At 43.8% G+C, this 19,211-nt stretch overlaps 1 protein-coding gene and 1 pseudogene across 2 annotated transcripts in view; both read left to right on the top strand.

Moving 5' to 3' along the window:
- The window catches only part of LOC119457096 (coagulation factor IX-like), a 131,769-nt gene that overhangs the window by 23,832 nt on the left and 88,726 nt on the right, over window positions 1-19,211 (top strand). The window contains exon 2 of one of the 2 annotated variants that reach the window (XM_049665106.1): window positions 11,455-11,482. The exons of the other annotated variant lie outside the window; for it this stretch is intronic. Coding sequence (XP_049521063.1) covers window positions 11,455-11,482 — 28 coding nt within the window. The remainder of the gene's footprint in view (window positions 1-11,454; window positions 11,483-19,211) is intronic. 2 annotated transcript variants of the gene reach the window in all.
- Window positions 11,063-11,274, top strand: LOC119437778 (U2 spliceosomal RNA; annotated as a pseudogene).

Here is a 19,211-nt window from a genome sequence, read left to right on the forward strand (position 1 = left end):
TATTCGCAGTTTTTTTCCTCGTGCTTTGTGCGTGTGCGCGCGTGTGTGTGGTGTGGTGTGTGTTGGTGTGTGTGTGTGTGTGTGTGTGTGTGTGTGTGTGTGTGTGTGTGTGTGTGTGTGTGTGTGTGTGTGTGTGTGTGTGTGTGTGTGTGTGTGTGTGGTGTGTGTGTGTGTGTGTGTGTGTGTGTGTGTGTGATGGTTGTGTGTGTGGTGTGTGTGTGTGTGTGTTGTGTGTGTGTGGTGTGTGTGTATGTGTGTGTGTGTGTGTGTGGCGCGTGTGTGTGTATCTATCTATCCCTTTAGGCTTGAAAGAGCCTTCTAGATAGTGTTGTACCGTTGAGGTCACGTCCTGTAGTAATCTGGCCTAAGAGAATTGCTGTCATCGTCCGTCTTAATGAAGCAGTGCTTGTGCGAAATACGGACCGTGGTACAATTAGTATACGAGCTAGGATGCCTTTCGCTCCGTTGTATTCATTTCTTATCATCAGCCACTCCCGACCGGCCGATGCTGCTCATAACGCAAACGGAGCACTGCTCGTACGACTGAATAAGCACGGAAAAGAAAGTAATCGGAATAAAATAGTTACGTTATCTCGGCCCTATTTGTGACCGTTATCCCGGTCAACAACATCGATCGGGGGCTCCAAATTACGCTACATCCATCACCGCCCTGAAATGCCAATCCCAGCAACATTCCCGCGGAGCTGGGTGCCGTTAGCATGGTTTAGGGGGAATTAGATATTGATTTATTTACCAAGTCTGGTTAATTTTGCGATAAGTTGATAGTAGGGGGTGGGGGGTATGCCGCATCCACTGGCTACCACTTTCCAAACAACGATTCCTGATGGCCTCAACCTTTCTTTCGTGGTGCGCTTTAGATGTTGGTGAGCCATATTGCATTTGCCAGACGATATCCCAAAAGCTTTTACGCAAGAGGACCGGTATCTGCGCGTCGTACACGTGGCAAGTCACAAATGCAGAATGTGGCTTAAAATGTAAGAATAATCAATTCAATTACTGAACTTACATCTGAGCTCTTATTGACGATCGTCGCACAACTTGCAATGTTTACCGCTGCCAGCTGTGAATTTCGGTCAGCAAACGATCTTCTGAGTGCACCACCTCCCGTGTCAAGTAATGCAGCTTTATCACATACTCCTATTAAAAAGAAAAGCTCTCAGAAAAAAAAAAGAAAACTCGAACTATTTCAGTTTTGGTGTCATTATCGAAACATCCGTTTTGATGCCGCAGCAACGTCGATCGCTTCAGTTATTACTGATGAATGGAAACGTAAACTTTACTGCGGAAGGTTCACTGCTCGCAGTTAGAGGTACGTGCAAAGCGAACGTTGAGAGGTCAAGTTGATAATCGCCCAACGTGACTGGAAGTTAATAAACAGTGCGATTCCTGGAAACGGCCGTGCGACGCCGCAGTCCCACTTTGTGATGCAACAGGTGTCTGACGCGAGCGGCCGCCGCGCGTGCCTCATCGTCACAGCCGACAAAGCTGATTTCCCGGCGTCAAGGAAGAAATTGCCGTTGCCGAGCACGTTCCGAGTAACAGCCATACTCAGCGCCTCCACTTGTATCAAGCACTGATTAAGCTGCACCACCTCACAACATTGTGAAACCATCATTCACACACACACACACACACACACACACACACACACACACACACACACACACACACACACACACACACACACACACACACACACACACACACACACACACACACACACACACACACACACACACACACACACACACACACACACACACACACACACACACACAATATATTATATATATATATATATATATATATATATATACGCAACGGAAACAATAGTATACTAGTGCCGGCATACTACAGTGTAGCCCTCTCAAAGTGTATTTAGTATATGTTCTTTTAGTCAACCGAGGCGATGACTGCACGACTGGCCTTCGCTGAGCACTTGTCAAACGCCCCCCCCCCCCCCCCCCCCCCCCCCCCCCTGCGTTACCACTCTACCGTTACCGTTTCCGCCTTGCCAACAGCTATACCTGCACAAACGCGGCGCGGTGTGGATAGTGCTGGGTTATTCGATGTGGCGGACATTAATAGCACGAGAAATCGAAACACATATCCAACTAATTAACAAAAATTCACTAATGAACTTCTTAGTTAATTACTTTACGACAAATATTGCAATTTACGAATTGTAGCCGGTGAGCTTGTCAGCTGTACCCACTTGGAATGACTTTCCAGAATGACACCAGTTTGGAGATATGCGCCATCAAACTCGCCGTATAAATGCATGTTGTTTCACGTACCTTTTTAACAAAACGCTCTTTTATGCATTGAAGCACAAAAGTAACTGGAACGCCCATGAATTTCGTCCCACACTTTGTGAAATAGTATCTCGAAACAATTAATTTCAAGTGGATGCGTCTTGCAAGCTCACCGGCTACAATTCGTAAATTGCAATATGTGTCGTAAATTCATTAACTGAGAAGTTCAGTAGTCAATTTATGTTAATTGGTTGAATATATGTTTCTATTTCTCATGCTACTAATGTCCGCCTCTTTGAATCACCCAGCTCAACGATAAGAATCATGCCACCTGCCACAGGCGATCTTTAAAAATTCCGTAAATCTTAATTTTGAACACCCGGTATCTACACACAACACAATGAGACTGCACACAACTATATAAAACCGTGTAATGCATAAACTATCTAAATGTATCATAATTACAAAAAGCACAACTCATATTAATAAAAATGGTGCTGAAACCACTGGCGATGATTGTCAGTGTAAGCGAACAGCCGAACGCTTCTGGAAGGCTATTCGCCTTATCAAAGGAATCATGCGCTTGAAGACGTATATTGGTTGCCGTTGTTTCATTGCGTAATTGCGTAGATAACAGAGCCGTCAACCACGGCCCTATAACGTAAAACAATTCCAATATGTTTTTACTCCAATCGCCAGACAAAAAATTTATGTAACCGCCGACGCAAGCATCGGTCGGTGACCCGCAAGGTTGCATGCTTGAAGCGCCCAATCAAACGATCTCCTCGTTTATAGGTCACCTTTGTTTGTTTTCGAAGCGCATAGGATTGCCTACGACAGATTTCTCTTATCTAATTGGCGGACAAAAGGCGAGGAGCACACAGAAGTGGAGAAGGTTTTGAAGGGGCAGAGCAGTGAAAGTAGTTAACCGGACGAGGAGGTTGGTGCCAGCGTCTGGGATTAGCCTGCGTCCCCTTGCTTAGATTGTTGTGGCTGATAAAAAATCGCGGCGGCGTGCAACGGAAGGTTAACAATCCTCAAAGCGGATCCTCAAAGAAGAAGAGTTGGCAGACCGATGTCTTATACGTTCTGGCAGACCGATGTGCTTATAGTTTTTCTCGACATATTAATGCGTCCTTAATGCGTGCACGTCAATTTGACGTGGTGAGTTTTCGCGGTTTTGTGGCATCACGAGGCGTCACGTGGCTGAAAAGTGAAGTGGGCGCATCCCGAAAACTTTTGACCAATAGCGAAGGGCTAATGGTGAACAAGGTGTGAAATCATAAATACTGTAATTATTTTTCTTTTGTTCGGTCTAATGATGCATAATCAGTGTGAACACGTCATACCAGATGGGGAGTTTTCGCGGTTTTTGTGAAGTTGCGTGACAGACAGACGAAGCGAGGGTAGCCTGAAAAACATTTGACCAATCGTGGAGGGCTGATTGCACAAATGAAATAGAAACAGTTTGGAATAGCTTTACGTTATTAGCACTCCTCGTCTGCACCCGCCATCGGGGGGAAAGGGCGGCGGAGAGGACTGCCCTTTCCGAGCGATCGACCACAGATCTGAACTTTTAGACATCCCAGAACTCTTGCGCGACAGCACGTGCCTGCAAGCCCGGCTAGTCGCTTACACGCACAACTCTCCCACGCACAGATCTCTTTGACTGGCCAACGATTAAAATGCAAACAATTGGTCTTAGTATAGCACCCAGTGTGGCACCTATGACGTGCGATTCGGCGCGTGGTCAGATGTCAGTAAGTGCCTTTTCGCACTAACTGTTCTCGTGTGGGGGCATTCCGGTCGTGAATTGCACATGTTTGCCGAGGGGTAGTGCTAGTGGCGAGTTCCATGTCTGATGTATGGTCGAAGCGGTTTTTACAAAGGTATGCCCACGTATAGAGGTGTAGCGAGGTAGCCCCAGACATATACTATACCCGTAACGTTCGAGCCTGAGCGCTAACTGGGGTACGTACAGCAGAGGTTTTGATAACGAGAACTGGCTCCATGTCTCGCCTATTAGTCGCCACTAATGCTCCCATGCACCACGGGTTGAATAGAAGATTCACGTAAGGATTATCGGCAAACCACGGGCGAGTTCTTATTCCTCGGCGACGTACACACAGCTGAATTTTTTTGCTCATTGGCTGGCGGGACACCCAGTACTCGCAGCACTGTAGCATCGCACGCATTTAGTGACTCTGATTTCATACTTAGTTAGGGGAGGTCGCTTTTTTTAGTGCAGATCCAGTTGCAAATCGCTTGACGTATAACAATTATATTCCGGCTTAATTACAGGTGTCCCGGGAAAGTGAGCGACATGGGAATCATTGCCACTGACACAGATGGTGGTTCTATACGTATACCTGCTACATGCATAAGCCGCGTTTGCGGCCGCAGTGGCACGGAGCCAAATAGCGCGCATTCCCCGTCGAGAGGACCACGCACACCCATCCGTGATTGAGATTCCGTCCGCGCAGCAGGTTCCCCCGGCATTTAAGGCTTCCTAAGAACCGTTATCGGGGCAACGCTAATTAACTGTTCTTGTTGTACGTACGCCGAGTACCGTACGCATGCATTAGGTCTCTGATCTTGAGCAGGCACGGTGCAATCTCATCTCTTCCGTTTCGCGCAAAGAACGTCGACGTAGCGACGTGAGACGCATAGAAATAGGACGAGATGAGATTTCTCACTACGATCGCTGTACTTCCTGCATTCGGATTGTCAGCATGCTAACAGAACGGTGGTGGCCAAATGGAGTCCCTATAACATTCGTTGCTTTCAGATGCTGATTTGCATGTACTCAGAACAAATCGAACCGCCAAGGTGAGCTTTGAAATAGAGCTGCGAATTCCAAGAAAAATTTTGAGAGTTAACGACATCCACATTCGGTATCAAGCGTTATTTTTGGGTGTAGATCATGAGAATCACTGGTATACCTTCCTAGCAATCGACGGTGTCGATGAGGTTGCTCGAACTCATATGTGTTGTGCTCCTTCATACTCTTCGTGTTTTCAGTAATAGAGCGAGCAATATTCTGCGAACAAAATCAGTTTATGTAACAAAAAATGGATGACAGGCTTGGCAAACTATGGACAAGTTGGAAAGTAAGCTATCAGCACTACAGTACAACGACGAAGATGGGAAAATAAGTAAGAAAGAAGTTATGCAGATCCCCCAACGCAAGATATTGAAATATATGTGAAGCGGGTAATTAAATCAATGCGATGCGAACAGTTGTGTATGTTTTATCGTATCTCTCGTGCAATGCTCATAAGCAGTTCTCACGTACAGCACAGATCACAACTTTATTTTCATGCCCTGTTTGCGTTCATCCACTACACACTGTTCACAAGCTACGGCAACTTGCAAACACCAAGTCAGGAGGATGCACACCTTGTAACGTCCACGCAGCGACGTCACGAGGGTGATGCTTGATGTCTGTCGAGGGAAAGACTGGTGAGGAGAGGTGTATGAAGAGATAAGTACGACATACGTGTGAATTTATTTAAGGCTTGCGTTACAGTGGCACATTCTCGGGGACTGGTCAAGAATGGCCACATACCCAGTAGCACATACCTATAGTGGCCCAAGAATGGGGTAGGCCATAGGTGTAAGGTGTTTACGACATTTAAAGAAGCCGTCCAAAATCACGCGCTATTCCAATAACCCTTCATAGACGAGTGTTGCCTACAGGCAACGTACCAGAAAGATTTTTTTCTTCCCGAGTTTTGGTACCGAGCATGAAGTTTCTCGCTGGATGTATTCGGCCACCACTGAATTACATACAGCAGGCGTTATCTGTTGGTTTAGAGCAGGAAACCTGGACGAGGCGGGAAAAGGAAGTTTGGCACGCGACTCACTTCGTTTTGAAAGCATGGCCAGAGGAGACAGATCGATGCAGTGCCGGATTAAGAAATTTCGGGGCCCGGGGCTAACTGCATCATTGGGGCCCTAATGACGACGATGACGATTATGACGACTGGTTTAAGACGCTGAATTTCTAGAAGCCCACGTGTTACGTTCGCTGATTAGTGATAAAATATACATAATCTGCCATATACATAATAAAATATACACAATCTTAACTAATTTCTTGCCGTGATTTCTATTGTTATTTAACCGTTATTATCTGACGTGCACGTCCTTCTGGCGATTCTGTCGCGTCTGCAAGTGATTATACTGCTTGTTGCTACTGTTAGACATTGTAATCTGAAGCTTTATTATTGCGATAGCAATTATATGGACACTCCAAAGCCGATTTCTGCCGTCGGCGTCGCCGTCGCCGTCGCCGTGAGGTTCCGTATGACGTCAACGGCGAAGAAATCGTCGCCGCGCTCCGGACGCTGTATGGGCGAGTGAAAGGGCGCGAGGGACGCGCGCTTTCACGGGCAGCGAACGCACGTCGGAGAGCAAACGCGTGTTCTGCGCCGTGCTCCCTGAAAGGCTGCAGAATCAGGCATCTCTTTCATCCTTTACAATCACCGTATATAGAGAGTAAACGCCACTTCTTCCGTCGCGCGAAAGGCCGTGCGGGGACAGGAGGGAGGGAGGGGAGGCGACGTCTAGCTGCGGCACCAAATGCGTATTTATATAAAAACGTTGTGAGGCTAGAAGGTGGGTAAGATTTCCGACGCTGCTCAACGAGTGTCCCAGTGTGATCTCGTCGAAAACCTCCGAGCCGCCCCCAGAGGCACCGGCAACAGTCACCAACGCCGCGCGCGTTCGGTGCGAACGCTGGCAAAACGCCGACGGCGTCGACAACAGTTCTGCGCGTTGCTGGTGCTGCTGCATGTCCAAGTTTATACAGCTGATAAAACTACTATCTTTACTCCGTATAGCTCTCTACTAATTTGCTATCGCAATTGATGCTTCGCCTTTCAGGTGAAACTTCGACAATTTTTTGTTCCTTACACAATTTAGAATTGTTTGTACGGTAAAGGCATATCTTACGTTGTTTTGGTGCCATGCTCAGAGTTATGTTTCGCCGAAACGCCCTGTACCGAAAAGACCGAAGCCCAGCTCGAGGCTTTCGCCGAAAGGAACGCTCCGGCTGTCAAGAAGTTGCTCCGGCCGTCGGTTTTCGATGACAACATGGGCAGCAAGCCAGCTAAGGAACTTTCTTTTTTTTTTTTTTTCAAACGGTCGAGCGGGGCCCCTGAAAGTTGGGGGCCCGGGGCTGCAGTCCCCAGAGCCCCCGCCTTAATCCGGCACTGAATTGATGCCAATCGAGCCCGGCCCTCCGGGGTGCAAGACGAGCACGCTTCCCCAACGCCACGGTGGCTCCAAGGTTCTGGCTGACTAAACGTGTGCCTAGCGCGTGCGTGATTGCACACGTCACGTCGCAGCCATCTGGCTGACTAAAGGTTTCACCAAAGGAACTATAATGCTTCCGCATTCCCACACATAAACAGTCTAAAGTGTCTCTGCCGAATTTTTACATTCCCTGCTTTCTGTTAGTGCTAAGCGCATTTTAATAGATGAACAACGTGGCTTTTTTATCGGGGCGCTCCACAGCAACGAACGTGGTCACATTTATGACCCATTCTTCTAGTGTGGTACATGGTAGGGGCCCATTAGACGCTCATTACTTTGACCTAAGTAAAGCATTTGATGTAGTTTGGTACGTGCTCCTCATTACAAAGCCCACGCAGATGAACATACCTTCTTCCGTCACTGCCCTGGTATCTAATTACCTAAGTAATAGATCGTGCTTCGTTGGCATTAATGGACAGAGTTCTGTAATGTATGAGGTCACTAGCGGAGTTCCTCGAGGATCTGTTCTTGGCCCTCTTCTCTTCCTACTGTACATAAATGACGTTTCGTCAGCAATTCATCACTCTTCATTCCTTATATATTTTGACGACCTAAAGCTACTTAACACTGTCAACAGTGTTCACTACTGCACCGACCTCCAAAAATACATTTTTTCGCTCTCAAACTGATGCTGAAAAAATAAGCAACTCTTAAATGCTTCTAAAGATATCGTATTAAAACACACTATGTGCAATTTCCATAAACCCTTCGGGATGCTCCACTGCCCAGGTTCGATGAAATAAAAGATCTGGGTGTATATTTCGACAAAACTCCAAGCTTCTCTTCACACGCCATATATGCGAAACAACGTGTCCTTCGCGCTCTTGGAATTGTTCGTCGTATATCCCACGACTTCCACTTCCCTGTTGCCTTTCTGAAATTGTATTCTACTGTGCGCCTTCAACTACCGCAGTATGCCGCTATAGTTTGGTGTGGAACGTGCACATCTAATTCTATCTTCATTGAACGCGTCCAGAATAAAGTGATATCTATTTTCAAGCACCGCTTTTGCCGTTCTGGTGACCATATGTCCAGCCCACACAAACATACCTGAACTTACACCGCTAAAATCAAGATGTATTAAATCAGTTCTTCCGTTCCTCTGTAAGGTGGTCCATGGCATTATACATTGTCCGATGCTTCTTGATCATGTGCGACTTTCCGTGCAGCAAAAGCATACCAGGCAGCATTCCGCGTTTTCTGCGCGGCCTTGTGGCATTTAAGACTGTCCTATAGCTCGACTCCAAAAAACATGTAATAAGTATTCTGCCCGTATTAACATATTTCATAGTTCATTTCCTGTGTTTTAGGTTTAACTAGATAATCATGTTGTATAATTAACTCCCTTTTACACCCGTATCCTCGTTTTCTGTTTCCCTATCTGTTTCTCGACCTCACGTGTACCAAATTTGTCTTCTGTGTACATTTTCTCTCACGTATTACTTATTAAGTGCACCAGTACGAAGGCTCCGCAGCTCTTCCTGGGCATTATAATAAACATTTGATGATGATGATGATCATTATTATTATTATTATTATTATTATTATTATTATTATTATTATTATTATTATTATTATTATTATTATTATTATTATTATTATTATTATTATTATTATTATTATTATTATTATTATTATTATTATTATTATTCAAGATTCCGCGCAAGATCACCAGAGAACATAGACATTTTCATGTTCCTGCCTGTCATCACCAACACTCAACTGTTCAAAAACTACAGAGTCTTTATAACGCTTATTTTATTGAACTTGATAGTTTTCAAAACTCGCTGTCATCGTTCTTTTCCAAGCGTTGCCTTGTTGTGTCACAGTTTCATGCATTGTCCAACTGCCTGTCTCCTCCTTTTACTTTTGTATTTACCTTGCGCTTTGTTGTAGGTACACTCTTTTCACAATTGTTCTTCATATTTATTGTTTTTTAATTATATTCTCGTGGCGTTTTCTGTTTTGTTTTTGTTTTTAATGAATGCGTGCGCCAGCACTCAGACCTTACGGTTGTTCCTGGGTACGTTAAATAAGCATAACTGATTGATTATTGGTGTTGTTATTATTATTATTATTATTATTATTATTATTATTATTATTATTATTATTATTATTATTATTAGTAGTAGTAGTAGTAGTAGTAGTAGTAGTAGTAGTAGTAGTAGTAGTAGTAGTAGTAGTAGTAGTAGTAGTAGTAGTAGTAGTAAAAGTTTTTTACAATTGCGTGATCGTACAAGCAGCTCAAAAATTCGGATAGAATGTGTGTATACACCTGCGAGTTTTGCCACACGGAACACGAAAACGCAGCGATGGCAAAGGTGCATCAAAGTCCAGCGTACCCGTGCACAACTCGGCGTTTTTAAAAAGCTTATGTGGCGCCCAAGCCTCCAATCGGACAAATACGCCAGTCCGAGATCTGTCAAAATACAACTGCATGCAGCTGTAAAACCACCGGCGCCAGTTATACCTGTCATATACAATCAATAAGAATAAAATTTTGTACGTTTTAAATGAAGTTGTTAATCTAAAGAGTAAATGAAACGCCCCGGTGCAAACTCAAGACGAAACTGGATGATGCCGTAGTAGCGAACCAGAACACGGTGAAATCTGCGAACTTTTTTTTTGTTATTTTTATGGTGTGAAATCACACTGAGCACTCCTGGTGCTAGAATAATAACGTGTTACACATGTAAGCGAAAATTCAAACTGCACTCGATCTCGACACCAAGGTTCTGTACACGATACACCCGCCGTGCTTTATCGCCAGAAAAATAGTGAGAGACATCATTGAAGTCTTCTTCATGCTCACTTGAAGTTCATTTGCCACGCACCACTGCTCGACAGTCAGGCATGCAACAGACAGGCACGCTTTCAACCTTTCTGAACAGCTTTAGGTCGTCAGCAAACGATAACGCCACAGTGTTGAAGCAAATATTCTTTTAATTAATTATCAAATTAGACATTGTGATTTCTCTCGAAAGCAATCCCAGCCTCACTGCAAAGCTAAAATTGCGATAGCTATCACAGGCAATTTCAAACATTTGGTGCACTTATCTAAAGAAAAACTTCAGTGCCATTCCACTCTGTGAAGGTGAATGACCAGCGAAGCTGTGTATATGGGGATTGACCGTTGCTCCGGTGAAACGTTCCAAGTTTGCGGGATCGGGGCCACATGGACGGTTCGCATTTCTTTCCGCCTCGCGGTCCTGGCGGGCAGCACGCTTACGCTTGGAGTCCGCGGCCCGCTCATAGTCGGTGGTATCTTTCCGCCGCCGCCGCCCCCATTCCCTTTTCTGATCACGCCGTCGTTCTTGGTAGGCGCGCTGTTCTTCTTCAGACCGTACAACACGCGGCCTACCCATTTCGCCGTCAGAGCAGAACTGAGGAAAGGAGCCTACGTAGAGCATGACGCCAGGAGACAGAAGACACTCAGATTGGTAGGCACTATAGTTTGAATACGCGGGATGGCGTTCACGTGTATGGTGCGAACGTAGACATGGACGACGCGAGTCAAAGTGTAGTATCTGTTCTTATCAGCTTAATATCTGATACGGGCTGTATTTGGACCCAAGATATTAAACTTATTTTTGCAAGTTGGCGGAGTGCTTGAAGCCTGCTTCACCTCCGCTGCGGGTCAGCCCGGTATTGTACTATCTTCGGGATCGGCCCACGGTTTTTGGTCTACGGATATCGATCCGCTGGAAATTAGCCATATACAGCTACGCAGTAAAAGACTGTAAACGACATAGCAAACGGAAACCGCAAGCCATTTGTGAAAGCTCACCGGTTCGCAAATGCGCGAAGATAAAACAGTGCTTCCTAATTATGACTTTTTGTTTTGTTTTCTGTTTTGCAGTTCTGGAATCAATACAAAGATGACCAACGTAAGTGAATATCACTCGGCATTCATTCATATTGCGCAAACATTAGCAGAAGCTTGTAAGTGTTGAGCAGCAGTAACCCATGTAGGTTAATATACCTCGGGAGGCCTTGTATATTCAAAGGGTCTTCTAATACTGGGTGTTCTTGCGAAGGCTCGCAAGAATTTTAGAAATGTACTGTGGCAGATAGTACAATTCTCGTTCTTGAGCTGGTAATTGACTAATTATGAAAATTTCACCAATTAAGCTTTATCTAAATCGGCGCATATCACAATTTACGAAATGTAGCCGGCGCCATTACAAAGCCTATCTACTTGGAATCAATTAGAGGACAACACCAATTTCGAGATATGCACCGCCAAATGTGGGGTAAAAATGCGTGTTCCACATAAAAAAGACGCCGTTTTATGCATTGAAGCACGAAGATAACTGGAACGGTAATGTATTTCGCCGCAAACTTTGAGAATTGGTATCTCAAAACAGGGGCGGTATTCTGTAAGAGTCTACCTAGTGGACTGTCCATTTCGGCTGTCGCTTATTGGCTGCTGCTTGATGTGCAGGAAGGTGCCAGCTAGTCTCCTTCCTGCACGTCAAGCAGTAGCCAATCAGCGACAGCCGAAATGGACAGTCCACTCGGTAGACTCTTACAGAATACCGCCCCAGTTTTCATCCTCAGAATTCGTTTAAAGGAGCCTTGCGAATTAGAACTGTAGCCTTGCGAACTCTCCGGCTACAATTCTTAAACTGCAGTATTTACCGTAAATTGTTGTTAATTAGTGAACTCTTGTTAATTAGCCAATTATGCATTTGTATTTCTCGTGTAAGTAATGTCCGGCCTTTTGACTGAGTAATCCAGCTTAAGGACTAGAAATGTGCTTTCTCTCACAGGTGATCCTCAAAATTTTTTGATAGGCTTCGCAAGAACACACGGTATACATGCAAGTACTTTCAAAACGACTACTCTCAGTCAGCGCTACATAAGCGCAAGAATCTATGGTAAATTGCAAAGGCTGAAAAGGACCAAGGAAAAGAAGTAACGCTGATTTAAAATAAACGTAGACAAACTAAATACGGGGAACATAAAGCGGTGGGTATTTGTACACATAACACAACCAAGAAGTAAAAAATCGCATACTTAATCAACGAGTCTACAGACGTTTAAAGAACTGTAGTTACAACACGACCCTCATATCGGTTTTATGAGACCTGGCTGCATGAAGACGTAAGTGATACCACTTAGAGGTGTTTAGAAAAGACAAATCTACTAGAGGAGCCCTCTTAAATAATAAAATAATTGCTGTTTTACGGGAAAGTGTTACCGAGTGCGAATTTTCGGGCATAAAACTGCTGTGGTCATATAATAATGCTGTATGCTGCTTGCAGGCCTCCTGCCGCCCCACTTAATTGACTTCCTGAACAAATTTGCAGCACGCTTCACCCGATACCATAAATCTAATGTTATTATAGTCGACTGATTTTAGCTTACGAACTGTCAAGTGGGATCTTCAGGTTTTTTTATGAGTAGCCAGCATTCTGGTCCTATTTTTGACATTATGCTTACTCATGACTTAATCCAAGTCGTACAAACGCCGACACGCGAGCAAGGATCTCACTTTGTGTTCTTTATCTTGTGCCCGAAAATTTTCTTCTCATAATGTGTCGGTAGAGCAAGGATTATCGGACCACTACCTCCACCCACTGACTAACAAACTTGCTCCCGACCGTCAGTAGATGTACTTTTTTTTCAAGGATGACAACAAACTGAGACGGTTTAACAAATGATACCAAAGGTCACATTGTGTAATCTGCTTGAAAGATTCTTAATGTTGCCTTTCATTGCATATAGCGCATTATCCACATGGGGGTTATGGTATGTAATCAAAAATAAATGAATACATAGGAACACAGAACGCGTTTGTTTGCCATTCACTGAATCGATTTTGTTGAAGTTTATTGAACTTGAAAGGACAGCTAAAATCTACCTACTGTTTGGAGCACATTTTTCATTTAGGCCATAAATTATCTTTCACATTTTGCTGGAAATCCGATAATTAAAAAATATATGATGCATTACCGTTTGCATAAAATGTTGCACCTAAATCGACAAATTCGATATATTAAACATCTGTCTGAAATATCGTATTAGTTTCTGAGTAAAACTTCCGCGGAACTCCCGTAAAAAAATCAATAACTTCACGAGAGTTGTCCACTAGCTGTGCAGTTTAGACGATCTAACCGATACAGATTACGAAATTCTGATACCTGGCTTGGAGCAGAGTTACTGAGTTGTAAATTTCTTGCTATAGCCTGTTTTAATTTAACAATTTCTAGAAGTTCTATTGAAATGTTCACCCCCTACATTATATGCTACTTCAATAGCCAATATAATAAGATTGCAATTTGTTCCTTCAATACAAATATACATATACATATATACATATATATGTATATATGTATATACTATATGTGTATATATATATATATATATATATATATATATATATATATATATATATATATATATATATATGAACAACCGACCTATTGCCATCCAAGAATGCGTTTAGCATGCTTTGGGAGGTGGTTATTTGAGGCACTATGTTGCCCTTCAATTAAAACTACATATAGCTTCCCCTATGCTTTGTCGCACTATTGCGTTATGAGTGGCGCTCTTCTACCACCGTGCCTTACCCGTACATGATGAGAGCGAGCCGGTGTACTTCAAGCGCCGCTTCTTCGAGGACCAGTTCGGAAAACCATGCAGCGTTTGCGACAAGAGGCGCAGCGTCTCAACGACCGCGTCTCAAAATGCAAACTGTCACCAGGGAACTGGGACAGCTTGCATTTTGAGACGGTACCTGCGTCGATACCATCACCACCGGTACCAGAGTGCAGTTTTTACCGTTGTTAGGTTTCGCTATCTTCGGGATCGGCCCAAAATCGCGGTTACTAATAATAATAATTACCCAAGGCTAGTTTCCTAACACAGTTAAACGCTTTAAAAATTTCATTCAAGACGGTCCTAGCGGTTGTTTAATGAGAGCGTTTCTTCGTTTCCAGAGTATTTGTGAATAGTTAAATCGGAGTTGACCGCGAGCTAAGGTGCCCTCTTAAGTGCCGGATTTTATACCTATATGGTAGTCCATACGACGGCTGACATGGTCGCGGGATCGAATCCCGGCCACGGCGGCCGCATTTCGATGGGGGCGAAATGCAAAACACCCATGTACTTAGATTTAGGTGCACGTTAAAAAACCCCAGATGGTCCAAATTTTCGGAGTGCTCCACTACGGCGTGCCTCATAATCAGATCGTGGTTTTGGCACGTAAAACCCCACGATTTAATTTTATTTCATTTTACGACGGCTGACTTGCGGAAATATTTGCTCTCTATAATATAGACGTCAGTACATCCCTGCTTCCTTTTGATAAGGCGCGGCTGCAGGAAGGCTGCGTGTCTAACTCCGGGCGATCATAGCGAGGCACATGAAGACAACAACAACAACAACAGTTTTCTAGATCTGCAAAAGCAAGAATACCGTCTGTCTCTCGTAGGTATTTATGTACAGTGAACCCCAAAACCTTACGGACCGCAGGATCTGAGGAAAACGTTGAATTTCCGAGCAGTTTGCGACCGCAGCCAGTAAAACAATACAACATCATGTTGTTCCTATATACTACTACAATTGGAAAATCTAAATAGCAGGCTGGGCCTTCCGAGGCTGCTCAGATATTTAGCTTTTTCAGATGCCGCGGTCCGTATGGCCGACTGTTCAAACATGAACAACCACACGAAGCCAAAAAGAACGTAACGCTAGAAAATCATGGGGAAATTATTCATTTATTTTTATTATTGAACTTCTAATCAATTTTAGACGTGTACTTTTTAAAAAGAACAACTCAGCGAAATTTCGCATCGCATGCAATATTTGCAGTGAAAGTGTAAGCTACAGAGAAGGCTCCCAGCAAAATTTTGTGTGTAAAGTGCGAACGGGTCCATCAGACTCAACTCACAACTTTCGTGTTTCTTGTAATGAAGCTGGAAAAAAACGCCGCCATTATAGCTCTGCGCTCGTCCGTGTCTGTCGGCTTACGCTCGTCCTATCATTACTGCGCAGTTTCTAAGAATGAATATACTGCGCATGAGGACCGAATAAAACATCAGCATCAGTATGAACGTGTATTCAGGAGGCTGCACACATCGTACAGAATAATTTTGCAGCTTAGCTTTTTTTAAAGTCCCGGTTGTTCTCTAGCTTTTCTTATGCTGCCAGGAATATTTTGGCGCATTTTGGATTGTCGCATACACCACAAAGATGACAATGCTCTTCTAGCAAGCGTAAATGCTGATGGCAGGTAGGCATGATGGAGTAAGATAAAGCTTCATGCGGCTAATAGTGATCGGGTGATCACGGGAGGGCAAGACACGCCTCATCATACACGTCAGGCTCGGAGAAGTGCACGGATCGCGCAAGTAGTTCCTAGATATCGTGCAGGCGCGCTATACCGCAGCGAGCTTCGGGTTTTCAATGTTGGATTGCAACTTCGACTGCACGATTTCTAGCGAGAAATGTGAGATGAACAGTTGCAGCCAGCAATGCATGTCAGGGCTCCGTAAGACGTATTTGTCGATAATGACTGCGAGATATCGGTGTGTTTTATTGTTAAGAATCTTTCAGCCATTGACGCGTAAGGCAAAAGGTGCCGTATTGGTTGATACGTTAACACAACAAAAGGGCCACTTTTCCGGAGAGTGGTCTGGCCTTGCCTATGTCGGTAGAACGACACTCTGGTCGCGGCCTTTGTCTAGCAATAATTTATTGCCTAGTGTCAATGAATAGGTTCGCTACACCTGATGCCATTCGCAGATGTCGCCAGCACAGATTGATATCTTTACAGTTAGAATCAGCAAATCCAAGATACTAAAGAGCATAAAGTTGGAACGCGTATATATCTGGGCACACGTGCCACCTTGCGGAAAACCATGGTAAGTGTGATAGGAGGACGTTATTGGTACATTCTCATTCTCACTCATGACAATAAAGAAAGAAAAATCTTACACGTAGATAGTGTATAGCGAAACGTGTGATCACCAACATCTTGCAAGGCGTCCAAGATAGCCCGCCAAACTACCTTTCGTATCGACGTTCACAATGCCGCAACTGGAAGTCTGTGGTGCTGCACAGACGTCAGAAGACCAACCACATTATATCTAAATTATGGTCATTATGATCAGCCGCGTTGTATGCCAAACGTAGCTTCTTGACAAACCTTGTGGCTTTATAAGTTGCTTTACAAACGTGCCGTTACTACCCTAGCCATCACCTTGAAGGATTACTTCCAAGTGAGCATGCTCTGAGTACTGACCCATATAAATTTCGTAATTTCCACATGTGCGTTGAAGATAGTAATACAAACCATAGGTCGGCCAAAATAAGTGGACACTCACTACAGTAACTCACCAATATTCATAAGTCGACATGCTCAATCACGTTCACTTCACAGTCTGAGTGAGTGACGAAGAGCGTAAGTAGGACGCGAGAATGAACGTGAATGATTACCGCACAGTGTGAGTGCGCGTATAAACGAAAGTGAGATCGGATGGACACGAGTGTATATGAAATATTTTTATCGCTAACTATTATGTAAAGCTTAACTTTCCCAAAACTGCAGTGTTCCTTTTTGGAGCTTGTATAGTGCATTGCAATTTAAACTCAATTGCTTCTCTGCTGAAGTGTTTGCGCATCTCTTTGAGTTGCTTCTACTGTATCCATTGTACGTGCTAGTGTATTCCTCTCCTATATCAGCCCTTGGGCTGACAGTATTAATAAATACAAATAAATAAAGAGTATGCACGTGTGTGAATGCCAGTGAGATATTCCAACATTTTCTTTAAGATTCACCCTCACACACGTCCACTCTCAATTACCGGCACCCATTGACGTTCCTACTCAAGTCCACTTACACTCATCAGCAGTCACTCACGCTCACCGATACTCACTCACATTTTGTTTAACTAATCAATTAGATGTATTAGTTAAAATACCAAAAGAATTAAAATGTTATGAAGTTAATCAATACATAATTAAAATTCTGAATAAATAACTCTTGAAGTTATCGCCACTATTTCTGGTGCCCACTAAAACCAGAAATCTCTGGCAATAGCAGTTATCTTCTCTCAAATACCCCCTTTTTTTAATTCTGGGATTTTATGTGCCAAAACCACGATATAAGTATGATGCACGCCGTAGTGGGAGACTCCGGATTAATTTCAACCACCTGCGGTTCTTTAACTTGCATGCAATGCATGGTACACAGGCATTTTTTGCCTTCCGCCCCATCGTATCCGCGACCTCGAGCTCAGCAGCGCCGCGCCATAGCCACTGGGTTATCGCGGGCGGGTAATTGTAAAAACAGTAAAATATAGCACGTAATAAATAGGGGCCGAAATCACAAAGCTTTGCGCTCATAAGTGCTCTTTGCTATTGGTTGTCCGCCTTCGCTAATAAAGTATTCGAAAAATCTTAGCATTTACGAATAGTGACTATTCACTTCGAAGACCGAATCGAATTTGATTCATTATTCGAAAGTTTCGAATATTCGCACACCCCTAATACTTAAGGAATAATATAGGTTATCTGAGCTGAAAAGAGTACACTGTAAATGAAAATTCCTGAAACTTGTAGACAGTATATATGTCGACAGCACCACATAAGACTCCAACAATTTTTGCTAGATTAGCAAGAACTTGGTTCATTTGCGAGTTCCATAGCAAATGTTCATTGAATAAGACTCCTAAGACTTTCGTCTCAGACCAATTCGATTGTGTTTTGACCAATACTGACAACAAAATTATAACTTCCACGCTTCTGAGCCCGTATCTCCAAGAGCTTTTACTTTAGAATTGTTCGTAAAATAAAATTTTAGTCCATCCTAATACTAGGCATACCAAAGCGAAGGTGGCCGGACAATGGCCAAAAGCACTTACGAAAGAAAAGCTTTGTGAGTACGGTTTCTGGTATGGAATAACGGAAAGTGCTTTAGTTGTTTAATATTTATTTGGCGCTGAATTTGCAATGTTCCAGTCATTTAGCTTACCAATAAGAGTAGTATTAGCTGTGGCACAATGTTTTCCAGCAGTATCAGACTCTATGAACATACTCGCGTAATCAGAATATCTGATGATTAGAAGGCACTATAGTGAGGCTTGAATTTCGTTTGTGTTTCAAACATTTTGCGAAGTGGACTCTCAGCCTGCGCTATACGAAGGAGGAAGAGAAACAACAGGAAGAAGAGGGGCGTTCCTTGGTGCAGGCGGACCTAGCCTTGCAAATGTTGCTGGAAATTTCTCCGCCTGAACGCACCTATCAAACGCGATACAATCTGAAACACATCACAGCCCACCTAACAACAAGATGTATCAAAAAACAAGTTGACACGGAGCCTAATACATTGCGCGTTTTCCAAACCCGACTCACACGGCTCACCATTCACTTTCCAACCATGTATCACGCAAAGAACTTTAGGAGGAGCCAAACACCTATCGCCTAAATATCGAACAGCACTATGTGAACGAAATAATACATGCATATGTAAGTCGCATCAGAAAGAACAGTATGATCGGAAGCGCTAGTAGGAGGCTACGCCGGAAGACGCGAACGCATGCGGTCGCGTTGGAAAGATATGTGACTTTACACTACTGGACACAGAGCCGCCCTTCTCTCTCTCTCTCT

Source organism: Dermacentor silvarum, chromosome 1, assembly GCF_013339745.2.
Source record: "Dermacentor silvarum isolate Dsil-2018 chromosome 1, BIME_Dsil_1.4, whole genome shotgun sequence".
Classification (NCBI taxonomy): Eukaryota; Metazoa; Arthropoda; class Arachnida; order Ixodida; family Ixodidae; genus Dermacentor; species Dermacentor silvarum.